The 13,265-nt window shown below is 34.5% G+C and overlaps 1 protein-coding gene across 1 annotated transcript; it reads right to left on the bottom strand.

Annotated features, from left to right (window-relative positions):
* Positions 1-8,115: 8,115 nt before the first annotated feature.
* Positions 8,116-10,900, bottom strand: LOC120080001 (transmembrane 9 superfamily member 11). The gene is made up of 2 exons (XM_039034512.1): positions 10,716-10,900; positions 8,116-10,501 (listed from the first exon to the last, which is right to left on the bottom strand). The coding sequence occupies exon 2, from the start codon at positions 10,481-10,483 to the stop codon at positions 8,495-8,497; it is 1,989 nt and encodes a 662-aa protein (XP_038890440.1). The 5' UTR covers positions 10,484-10,501; positions 10,716-10,900; the 3' UTR covers positions 8,116-8,494.
* Positions 10,901-13,265: the final 2,365 nt, after the last annotated feature.

Genomic DNA, 13,265 nt, shown 5'->3' with positions numbered 1-13,265 from the left:
ACTCATTGTCCATAGTTGCTTTCCATTGAAGTGTACAGAGTGTTTCTTTGACTCTTGTTGGTTTTGTGATGGTCCAATCAGTTTTGTTGGTTGGGAGTAGAATTTTGGGCTTAAAAATTCCAGCCTTTGCTTTAGTGATCATTGGATGCGTTGGTTGTATTGGAGTTGTGGGTTGCTGGTGTTCAATAAGAGTAGTGTTTTGCTGCAGGGGTGTGATGGAAAAAAAGGCATGCGCAACGGAAATGAGAATCGATTTTACTCTAATTACACAAATTAAACATGCAACCCTAAATAAATTAATTAGGGTTATTTTGAAATATTACCTTTGAAGCTCCTGAAACTCCTCTATCTCCACTCGAACACAAACTGGACAACCACTAGAGCTGACCTACTATCCTCTAGAATCAGAACCGGGTTGTGGGACTTGATGGATGAAGAACCCGAGAGAGAGAAAGAGATGGAAATAGAAGAATGAATTTTGGGTTGGGCAATTTTTAAAACTAATTTTTGCAAAATATCCAAAAGTTTTTTATCCAAATTCAAAAGCCCATATTTATAGAAAAAGGTCATGCAAAATTGCATGAAACAACTTCATAAAAACCCAACACCTAGAATCCACTATCTAAGTAGGCTTAATGTCTCCACTACAAGACAACACCTAGCCCACTATTTTGTTAGTGGAATTATCCAACAAAAGCTTGGATTTTCCTACTAACTTTAGTCAAAGAGCAAAATAGTCATTTGGTCAAAGTCAAACTTTGACCGAAAAGTCAATATTTTGACTTTTTATGATTTTTTCGTGTTGACTAATTTTGACCTCCCAAGCATGAATCCGCATTCATTTTCTCAAAATTCAAATCACATTTGAATATAAGGTCGGTCAAAGTTTGACCATTTCCAAAGTCAAAAGTCAACTCTTTGACTTTTTATATCTTTGACCATTTCCATTATTTTCGAGCTTCCAAATATGAATGTATTCATATTCTTGATATTTAAATCACATTTAAGTATTAAAATTGTATCTCTAAACTGAAAAACTGACCACTATATCACATATACTTGTCAGTTTTTCTCTCTTCACCTAATTCAAATAATTCAAATTATTCTATCATACTGTTCTAAGTTTATTCCATATGAGCTAGTAGGGGAACCTAATGAACCTATAGATCATGGGCTCCAAAGATCCAAGATTAGCTGGCTAAACTCTTTAGATTGAGCTAATCAACATTCGTTAACTCACAGGTCATTCCACTATAGTCCCGTAGTTGCACTCCCTTCACTATAGATATATTTGTGTCCATATGATATAACCATGATTAGTAAATTAATCCTTCACAGGTTGTTCGTAATCTCGGCTAGGTCATAAAAACCGTTTTACCCCCGAGACTACATCTTATTCCTTAAGTTCTACTGATCTTCTAATGAACAATTGGTTTAAGGTCCAACCTATAAACCAAACCCTTCTTGGGCCAAGGAGAGGGTGGGGCCCCTTGTTCAAGACCTGGATTCAGTACTAAAGGGAACAACCTATCTACTATCCCTATAACGGGTAGGAGTGAATTCCGTCTTGCACCCTATGTTCCCAACTATCCACCTGATCTTACCTCTGAAATGGGAGGCTTATTGGGCCAGCGATAATGAACTGCCCTCACCTATGCAGATCTAAAGATAATTCCGAGTGAAGAATAGTTCATAGTTAGCTCAAGATTAAGTTTAAGTTACCTAGGTCATCAATTAACGAAATAGTCAGTTTTATACATTAGACGGCATTTAGAACGTAAAAAGTATTTTATGATTCAGTCTTATGTAAACTCTTTACATAGGATGCCCCCATTTTCATGTCTCCACATGAACGGTTTAGGATCACATCATTTGTACTAACTACAAAATGGTCCGCATCCATAGTTTCCCCATAATAAGGCGCCCAACCTTATTCATATACTATAGACCATTTTGACTATATATTTGAACTTGATCTACATTTATGTCACAATAAGTTCAAACTTAAACTTAATAGCCTCGGATCCTTAGTTTATTGGATTCATGAATATAGAATTTAAATTTACTAAAGATTTCAATAACAGCTTTATTGAACAAGAATATGATATTACAAACTGCAAGTTTTAGGATATAAAATTCAACAAATCCCACTTGGACTAAAACTCCTAGTAGGATCAAACGATGATGAATTTAACTGTGAGAAATTAATATTACATATGAGTACAATAAACATATGAATACAATAAACTAGGGCATATACCCAAAATTTCTCCCACTTGTTCTAGTTTACAAACACCGTAGACCTAAACTCTATAGGTGACCCTAAAAAATTTTAGCCATGAGGGTTTTTGTAAAATGATCAGCAATGTTTTGCCCAGAAGGTATTTGGGTCACTACAACGTCACCATGGTGTACGATTTTCCAGATAAAGTGGTACTTGCGTTCAATGTGTTTTCCCCGTTTATGGCTTCGAGATTCTTTTGAGTTTGCAACCGCACCGCTATTGTCACAATATAAGGTGATGGGTAGATGCATATTTGGAACAACTTCCAAATCTGTCAAGAATTTCCTCAACCATACTGCTTCACAAGCAGCTATGTATTCAGCTTCCATTGTGGAGTCAGCTATACAGGTCTGTTTTACGTTTCTCTACACTATTGTTCCTCCGTTAAGAGTGAACACCGATCCAGATGTAGACTTTCTAGCATCTTTATCAGTTTGGAAATCAGAGTCAGTGTATCCAGTAAGGATCAGATCCTTAGTACTATACACGAGCATGTAGTCCCTAGTTCTCCTGAGATACATTAAGATGTTCTTAACGGAAGTCCAATGATCACATCCAGGATTAGACTGGTACCTACTGACGATCCCTACTAAGTAGCATATATCAGGTCTAGTACATAACATTGCATACATCAGGCTTCCAACAATGAAAGCATAGGGAATATTTCTCATATCCTCAACTTCTTGAGGCGTCTTAGGACATTGTTCATTTGACAGATGAATTCCATGTCTGAAAGACAACAGACCCTTTTTGTAATTCTGCATTTTATATCTAGACAACATTTTATCTATCTAAGATACTTGAGACATGGCTAGTGTCCTATTCTTGCTATTTCGAACAATTTGGATCCCCAGAATATACTGCGCATTTCCTAAATCTTTCATTTGGAATTGTGTATCTAGTCATTGCTTGACGTCAGTAAGATATCCTACATCATTCCCAATGAGCAGAATATCATCGACATATAAAACCAAGAACACTACAATAGAATTAACGATCTTTTTGTAAACACAAGGCTCGTTCACATTCTGTTCAAAGCCATAAGATTTGATTGCAGTATCAAACCTTATATTCCAAGATCTAGAAGCTTACTTGAGGGACTGGTTGATGGTTCTGGCAAGATAGACTGATTAGTAGGGTTGGGAAATAGGGTTGAAAGAGGATTGATGTTGGATGTAGTAGGATTGGTTTGCAACAGTTCAGGTAGGGCTTGGACAAGCAGAGGGGGACTTTGGATAGGCAGCGATGGAGAGTTGGTTTTGGAATAGTCATTGGTCACCTCAAAACTAGCAGAGAAAGGAAATTCAGTTTCATTAAACATAACATTTCGAGATATGTATATTTTTACCTGACTTTGCTTGGCACCAATGTCCTTTATGAAGTATACTTGGGCTAGATACACACACTTTTCAGAGTGATACTGAAATTTGCGATGTTGATATGGTCGAATATAGGGGAAGCAGGCACACCCAAACGTTCTCAGCTTTGTTATATCAAGTACTCGTTTAAATAACATTTGAGTTGGAGACTGTCCTTGGGGGTGAGTAATCCATTGATCAAAATGTTGGCATTGACAAACGCATCCCACCAGTACTGGTACGGTATGAAGGCTTGGGCTAGGAGAGTGAGTCCCATTTCAACTAAGTGTCTATGCTTTCTCTCCACTCTTCCATTCTGTGCTGAAATGTATGGACAAGAGTATCGACTTAGGATCCCAAGAGAGGAGCACAACTGATGAATCTTTGTAAACTTATTGCCATTGTCTGATTGAAACATTTTAATTGTGGTATCAAACTGGTTTTTAATCACTTGAATGAAGTGCTGGAAGGCTGCAAGTGCATCAGACTTTTGCTTAAGAGGATATGTCCACAGAAATCTGCTATGATCATCTAAGAATGAAATGTAATAACGAAAGTCTGAAGTAGATTATATTGGAGTTGGTTCCCATACATCAGAATGAATTAAGTCAAAGCTAGTTTTAGCCCTTAATTCAGATTGAGGAAAAGGGAGAGAGTGTGATTTGCCCAACTGACATGAGTCACAAAATAACTATTTTTCGTTAACTTTGATGGACTGTTTACACTGATTTAGTATGGATTTCAAAACTTTGGGGGAGGGATGGCCTAATCTTCTATGCCACAGATCGGTTGCCTCAACAACATTTACACTGATATTGGACAGGAATAGTGATTTTGAGTCATTATTTTTGTCCAAGGATCTGGGGTTGTCTGATCTTCTATACTTTGAAATATCATATAGTTGAACTGTTGTCTCCCCAAGCTGATAGAGGCCATCTTTAAGTGTGCCTTTCATCAGAGTGTTGCCCAAACGCTTGTCCTTTATCAAACAGCAAGTTCCATGAAATTCCAAAAATATATTACTGTCTTGAGTTAGTTTAGAGATGCTTACTAAGTTCTTTGCAATCGATGGTACATAAAAGACATCTTCTAAACTAAGTACATATTGTCCTGATTTTAGACTTGAGTTACCTACAATAGAGATGCATAACTGATCACCATTATCAATTGTCACAAGAGTAGTACCTGAATAGTCGGTTGGATTGGCAATGTGAGTTGGATCTGCTGTGACATGATTAGTAGCACCACTATCAACATACCAGTTGACATCAGCTGGGTTCTCAAGTGTAGCAGTGAACGGATTGTTGGGGTATGAAGTCATAAAGGTTGATGGAATGTTGTTGGGTGGTTGCTGATGTCCAGATCCCCTTCTTTGACTTACATTGGGTACATATTCCCTATTGAAACGTTGGTAATATACATCAACTGAGTGACCATATTTGGAACACACTTGACATGTTGGGCGATTGCCCCTACCACGACCTCTGCCTCGATTACCTTCTCCATTGTTGGAGTAGTTAGGTTTGGAGTTGTTGTGTTGGTACTTCCCATTGCCTTGGTTTACATTGTGATTATTAGGTTTGACAGTGCCACTCCTCCTACCAAACGTTACATTCACTGAAGGATTTCCTACAGAGGCAACAAAAGACTTGGCAGAATTTTGATGCTCCAACATTTTCTCAAAGGAAAGAAGCTCTGACTAAACCAAGTAACACTTATGAGATTAAGTTTCGAGATGATATCAGACTTCCTACTTGAGCCAAATTGTCTGAGTGTAGGTTCATGAGTTTGAGGTATTCGGACATGGTTGAGTTTCCTTTACGTGTTTTTTGAAACACTTGTCGAAGATAGTTCTCCTCAGCTCGTAATTGGACACCAAAGAGGGCATGGATGGTATCCCATAGAGCCTTAGCATTTTCAAATCTCATGAGCTGCACGGAAACCTGTGGTGCCATCGAATTGTAGAGCCACCCTAACAATAGTTGATCTGCTGTGATCCATGCCTCATAGAGAGGATTCAGCATTTGCTCACCTGTGGAGCTAGACGAACTACCGAAGGATTGAAGACAGTGGTTCCTACCTCATGAACAGGTAGACTTTCAACTATGAGGGAAACAAACATGGTAGGGCAGACTTTTGTACCTGAGAGATGGCCTTCTAGTCGATACCCTGAGAGAATCAGCAATGCCAGTATCTTCCAAAGCATAAAATTCCCTTGTTCGAGCTTAGTACTTGTGATTTGGTTAAGAATTTGATTCAAGGGCGGCATGCTAAATTTGGTGGTTTCAGTCCTTATGGTTGTCATCCCTGAGCGAGCGGCATTGGCTATTTAAAAGCTCTGATACCAAGTTTGAAATAATGAAGAAGACAAAGAAGGGCAGCTGAAGAGTTTTTCTCTTTTCTTGTGTATTTTCTCACTGATACAGAGGCATATTAATGGTGTTTTTATATAGATAAACCCTTAGGGTTTATACCACAAAAAAAGGGGAAAGAATAAAGAATAATTATCTAACAAACAATGGACAAGTGTCAGCTTTATACAGGTTACCAAATAAACCGAATTTGATCGGCATAATGGATCTTTTCTTCCTTTTATATTCTTCAAATCCTAGTTGGATTTTGTGACTTGGTAGGGCCTTGCTTAGTTGTCTGAATGCTTTTGTCTGATTGGTTCTTGCATTCCTCTATTCTAACAGCTTTAGACCAAGCCCGACTACCTAAACCCTGTTGTCCAGTCGTCCTACTCCTAACATGCCAGTCAACCTATATTGGCCTTATTAATTTAATATTTAATATTAATAAATAAATAAATAAATATATATATATATATATATATATATATATATATATATTATTATATAGAAAAATAATATAAACTTTTTATTATATTTTCAAAATTAATCATTACCTATTAAATTATTTTTAAAAATTTTCTTTTCATTACAAATTACCATTTTTATATTGTTTCATTTCCTTCCTCTCCTATCTCTTCCTTCGATTTCCTCCCTCATTTCCACCATCTTCATTTTCCCTTTCTTCTACTCTTTTCTCTTTTTCCTCCTCTCTCTCACTCTAAGTTAAATACCCTGAAATATTCATCACGTCGGTAACTCGAAAATATTCATTTTTAATTTTTAAGTTTAACAGTCAAAGGTCCCTTTTAAATACTACCCGAAACCGACTGTTCGCCCGAGTGTTTGGCTGACCGGCATCCCCATCCACTCTAAATCCGACAGAAGCCGACCTATGCAGTGTCGGCGATGGTTTTTGTCCAAAATCGATGTCGCTAGACTAATGCTCACCCCTAGCCATAAGTGGTGGGTGATGGAGAGAAAAAAATGTGGTAATTGAGGAGTGAGAAAAATAAATAATTTTGGAAAAAAAATCAATTTAATGTACATGTTTTCCATATTTTTCCATATTTGTGTATTTTCGATTTTTAAATGGTCAAAAATTAATGAAGTATTATGGACTTTTGGACTTTATTTTTTATGTAATATTGTAACTAATTAGTCCATTCATGGAAAAAAATGATAGATTTGAGACATTCTTGTAATTTGGTCTACAATAAAACTAGAAAAGAATGAGAACCAAATTAAAATTATGTCTCAACCCTGAGTTCTTTTTCCTCGCTAAATACTATTTTTGTAATTGTACTTGTGGGTCCTATTTTATTTTAACCCACACACTTTTAAAGGTAAGAAATTAGTTTTCGATGGTCTCATTTCATAACTAGCATTTGCTATCTACTTTTGAAACATTTATTTTGGTTCATTTATTTAATTAGGAGTATTGTTTTCAATTCTCTGTTTCCTTTAATCATCATTTCAACAAAACACTACGATACAATCAATAAATTTCTTAAAATGTTATCATAGTTTCATATTAAATGTGTGTAAATTTATTGTTACAATCTTCTGAATATGACCAACCTACTCATTTTTAAAGAGTACAAACCAAAATGAAGATTTTAGCATTACAATGACATACGGACAAAAGATAAAATTATATAGTCAAAACGAATATCTCAAAAGTAACCAAAATGACCAATAGTCGAGGAATCAAAATAAGATTTAAACCTAAGTTTTCCCCTCTGTTCAAAACATTGACAACCTTGTTCTCCATTTTCAATTGATATTGAATCCGTACATATAAGATTGTATTCTAGCAATTTTTTTTAAATTAAAAAAAATCACTTCGATCACTTAAATCACTCAAAAAATAATTATGTTCTTTCCAAATCAATTTTAATCCTATGAAGTATGTGTTAAACGTGTAAAAATTAAATATTGAATTTATTTTTTAGTATGAAATGTGTGTTTAGGGATGTTTTTAAATGTGACGAATAATTAACACAAAGCATATAAATATATGTGTGTCTATTTTAAGGTAAAGATTCTCAACCAAAAAAAAAAAAAAAGAAAAAGAAAAAAAAAGATGTAAGCAGACCAAGGAATCAGAATGAATGAAATATTATATAAAAGGGCAGATAAAATTGTACCTTTTTTTGCATTCAACCATACAGATAGATCTCAGCAATTAAAAGTACAAACTAAAACCCACATAAATGTGTTACATACTACCATTAAAATTAAAACATCTATAAGTATGAGAGCCTAATGTGCCAAAATGTAAATGAGAATCTGTTGTATCATAATCCAGGCAACAATCTCCCTTAAAACACAAAGAAAATACATCAAAACTGGATGGTATTATTGTTGTCGTCTCGTTGAAATGAATCGACGAAAACTAATATATCATATCATAGTAATAAAACAATCCATACAATTGTATTCTTTGATCACCCTCCTCCCCTAAACTGCCACAGATCTTCAGTTTCTAAGAAACTCCATCAATCCAACTTCACTGAAGAGAATAAGTAATGCACAAACCAGAATGAAGACAGAAACCCGATTGTTCCAGTTGCGAGCATGATTGCAAACACCATTAGAAGGGAGTATCCAAGGTAAAGGGTGGAAGAGACCGGTCCGCTCAAGCTCTTGAGATCAAAGATTAGATAGTTGATGGAATACAAAAAGATGTATATGGCAACAGAACCGGATGCAAAGAAGGACTTCCACCACCATTTCCAATCCTCCACACAGAGATGCATATAGGTAAGAACCAAAGATACTTCAGCACAAACGACCACGAGAAGGATCAAAACAATGAAGAGAAACCCAAAAACGTAGTAGACACGGCCCATCCAGATACTAGACATGATGAAGAACAGCTCAATGAATAGGGTTCCAAAAGGAAGAGTGCCAGCACCAAGAACTAACAACCAAGATGGGTATTTTTGAGCAGGAATTTCGCGAGGAATTTGATTAGTACGAACTGGATACTCGATATGAGGTGCTTTGGCACCAAGATAACCGCCGACAAGTGTTAGTGGAACCGAGATGCAGAACCAAAGCAAGAGCAAAATAACAAAAAGGGAAAATGGAATGGCTCCAGTGCTGTGACTACCCCATAAAAGGAAGTTCAGAGTGGTTAAGATCAGAAAAGCAATACCAGGAAAGAAGCATGAGACCTTCCATGAGACAGAAATCCAACCTTTGTTGTCACCACAACCGATTGTCCTCCATAAACGAACAGCGAAATATCCAGCTGCAACACCAAGAATCATATAGAAAAATAGCATACCAGTAATAAGGGTTCCACGAGAGGCTGGCGACATGAATCCTAGAGCAGCAAATAATATGGTCACCACTGCCATTCCAAGAATCTGAACACCATTACCAACCATAATACACAAGAGTGCAGGATTTGAAGGAGCTCTAAAAACATCTCCAACAACAAGCTTCCAGCCAGATAACTCCTCATTCATCTGTGCTTGGGCCTCCTTGTCGAGCTCCTCATACCGGGTCAGATCCCGCCTGACAGTCCTCAAGAAGATAACAAAAACAATACCAGCAAGAAAAGTGATCACCATCATAGAATTCATGATTGAGAACCAGTGAACTTTGGATCCTTCCATCTTAAGATAAGCATCCCACCTAGATGGCCATTTGATATCACTCTCCTCGAACATAACTTCATAAGTAAAAACAATAGGCTGGCCTTCCTTGATAGGCATCGACACAGTAGTGGGATCACACTGTATCGTGCTAGGATACGTTTGGTACATGTTCAAGTTCTTCACCTGATCCACATTGTGCACAATGCTACAAGGTACAACCTCAAACCCAACAACCATATATCCAGGCACATCAGATCCCTCTTTCCCAATCGTCGGGATCAACTCAGCAGCATCACCGGTCCCCATTACACGTGCCATATTGGCCTCCTCATATTTATGAACAAGGACCTTGAATTTCAAATGGTTAAACACATAGTAAGCATCTTTAACCTTAACCCCAACTGGATAACCAGTCCACCTCAGGACATAACCTTCCTTCTGAGTATAACGGATCGCAGGTAAATTATCAAGAATCAAATTGACCTGATACATTTCATCAATTCTCTCCTTCATGATCTTAAACTGATCAGAATTCAATGGATCTGAAGAACACATAAAGATATCCGTCTGATTTGTGAACATCTTAAACTGATAAGGCGAATTCTCAATTCGATCTCCCATCAGAAGCTCACCAAGATTCTCAGCATTGTCCTTAACACCCTCTGAAGGCTTACAAAACGGTAAACTGTAATACCCAAATGGCAATTCGGTCTCGATAGATGTAAGAGAATTAACCTTCACTGACAACAAGTCGCCAACAATGTATTTGTGGGGATAGCTACCAGGAAGGTAAAACCCATAGCCAAGTTGAAAAATCAGAGAACAAGTTAAAACCCAGATCCGAAATCGACTGAACAGCTTCATTCTCGACAAACCCATATTCGATTTGTATCGGATCTGAAAACCCCAGATCAGGAAAAATCAATGTCGAATCAAAACAAACGAATACACAACCGTTTAATCAAATTCATATAAATTTCTAGAGCAAATGCTATAAACATACAAGAAACTTCAAATGGGATGAACAGAAATCAGGCATTGAAATAGCAAAACAAACAAAGTTAAATCAAAATGGCTCAAAATGTCCTCTGCAAGAAATGATCCAACTAACCTTTAAACAGAGATCGATACAATCTCCCACGAGAAGGGAAATGGGCAGCGGCAGAAGCAGAGGAAGAAGGCAGATTTGGGAACAGGAGAAAAATGGTTGTGGCGGAAGAGACAACTTTGTGGAATGAGAAACGTCTCTATATAATGAGCAATAAGAAAAATTTCCGTTTCTGGAGCCTGCAAAGGGTCGGACTCGTTTCACGTTTGCCTTTTACATTTATTAATTTTATTCTGATCTTTGAAAAATAACCCCAAATGTTTCATCTCTTTGATAAATAGTTAGTTTTCTAAAATGTGTCTTAAAAATTGCTCAAAATAAAATTAACCCTTTATTTATTTTATAAAAATTATTTTCTTTTCAAAATACGTGGATGAACCTAACTCGGCTTATTAATACTTATATTTTTGACTTAGAAGGAAGAGGTTCAAGTAAGTATGAGATTTGAACATCTAACATATTGATCGATGACATATACTTTAATTTGTTAATTTATGTAGCTTCTTTTTTAAAATGTTGTATCAACAGTTAAACATTAGATTTGATATCAACGTAGATATAATATTTACATTATGTTGAGTGGAGGGAATTTAACATTTAATTTTGAGGTTGATAGTATAAACTTTAATTTACCAATTGAGTTATGTGCATATTGACATTTTCATCTATGGATCATTAAAAGAAAAACAACAATAAACACGTTTAATTTTTTTTATGACAAAGCATGATGTCATCAAATAAAATGTTGAAAAGTTCCTTAGATAGGGCGATCTATTCTTGCATAGCTTTAAATGTGTTGATAGTAACCAAACAAAAGCCATTTTTTCTTTGGTAAGGGTGGGTTTTTTTTTTCATTTTTCTATTTTTTAAATAAAAATTAATGCATGAGATATAGATTTAGAAAATTAAAGTGTTTAAATTAATAAAAATACAACAAATTTCAATTTGGAATTTATGTTTATATTTTTAACATTTCACCCCACTAGACATGATAGACAAATAAGTATTACACAAACTAGCTTAGACCAGTTGAATTTTAGACCTTTAAAATTTGGAGATTTAGCATTAATTGAGAATTATGGTTTTAGTAACTCGTTATAACATTTTTTTTATAGTGGTAAATTATTTATTAGTTAATAAATTTGTAATCATGAATAGCTCCTTTGGATTGACTTGAGAAAAAAATGTTTAAAAAAAATCATTTTTATTTAAACATTTTTTTTTAAATGAATTAAAATACATTTGAAAAGTTACTTTGAGTGATTACTAAATACTTCAATTTTTTCAAAAAATAGTTTATTTTCTAAATTAAACACTTGAAAATGTAATCTAAATACAAATCTAAATACATTCGAAACCTTTTTTCCTATTAAAATATAAAGTGAATTATATTATTATGCTTTGAAAAGTTATAATTTTACTTGTTAAAAGAGTTAGAGAGTAAAATGAAAAAAGAAAAAAATGGTCGAGCCTTTATCTTTCAACTAATTTTTAAATTAAATTCTTAACAACAAAGAAGGGGAAAATGCTTTAAAATGTTAAAAAAAAATGTTGATTTTGAATGTGATCCAACCCCACTTAAATTCCATGACAAATATAAATATATAGACATTTAGAAAACTTCAAACAAAGAACTTTCCAAATTATTTTTTCAAACAAAATGTTAACATTTCAAATTGAGCACATTATCATGGTTACCCACTTATAAACTATCTAAATTTAATCAATAGTTAAATAAAACCATCTCTTTAATAAAGAAAACTGCATTTTGAATGTTAAAAAGAAAAAGAAAAAGAAAAAACTCTATTTTGACGGTAAAGAAACAAAACACAGTTTTTTTAGTTCAAATAAACTAATGTCCAAGTCTAATCATAATTTTTCAAGAGAAGTTACGAGGTTTTTCTCGTTTTTTAGTAATCCAGTACTTTTAAGTAATAAAGAGCACATTTGATTATGATTTTTTTAAATAAATAAAAAACAATTATTTTTTTGTTTTTGTTGAAAAAATTTAATTAACAACCAAAATGTATCATGTAGAAAATCACAAGTGAATAAAATTATTATTTTTTTAAAATATGAAACTAAACACATTAATTGTAATAATAAAAGAACTTATAGAATTAATAAGAATACATTAAATTTTGTATTGAATAGTGGGTTTGACTTGCATAATTTTTGGATCTATGTTACAATGGATCCACCTATACTTTTTTGGCATTTCTCTTAACATGTGAGCAACTTAGCCTTGGAGAAAACTAAGTAGTCTTATAGCAACCTTTTCTTGTTCCTTCTTTGAAGAGAAGTCTTATAGCAACTTAGATCTTACTCCTATTCCATATGGTCTAAATACAAAAAAAAAAAAAAAAAAAAAAAACCCAACATTACATTATACCCCTAAAGAATTTTACAAAATATATGTCAATATCATATATATTCTCTTTTATTTAAATACATAAAACGAAATAATACAAATGTCCGAAAAAATATATGCAAAGTTTAAAAATTAGAAGCAAGTATATAAACTAAAATCAACAGCGACTATAGCCAAAATCA

Source organism: Benincasa hispida, chromosome 6 (assembly GCF_009727055.1).
Source record: "Benincasa hispida cultivar B227 chromosome 6, ASM972705v1, whole genome shotgun sequence".
Classification (NCBI taxonomy): Eukaryota; Viridiplantae; Streptophyta; class Magnoliopsida; order Cucurbitales; family Cucurbitaceae; genus Benincasa; species Benincasa hispida.
This window is presented reverse-complemented; position numbering and strand designations above follow the sequence as displayed.

Coding starts and splice junctions, on each gene's coding strand:
- LOC120080001 (XM_039034512.1), bottom strand. CDS start 10,483: ATGGGTTTGTCGAGAATGAAGCTGTTCAGTCGATTTCGGATCTGGGTT.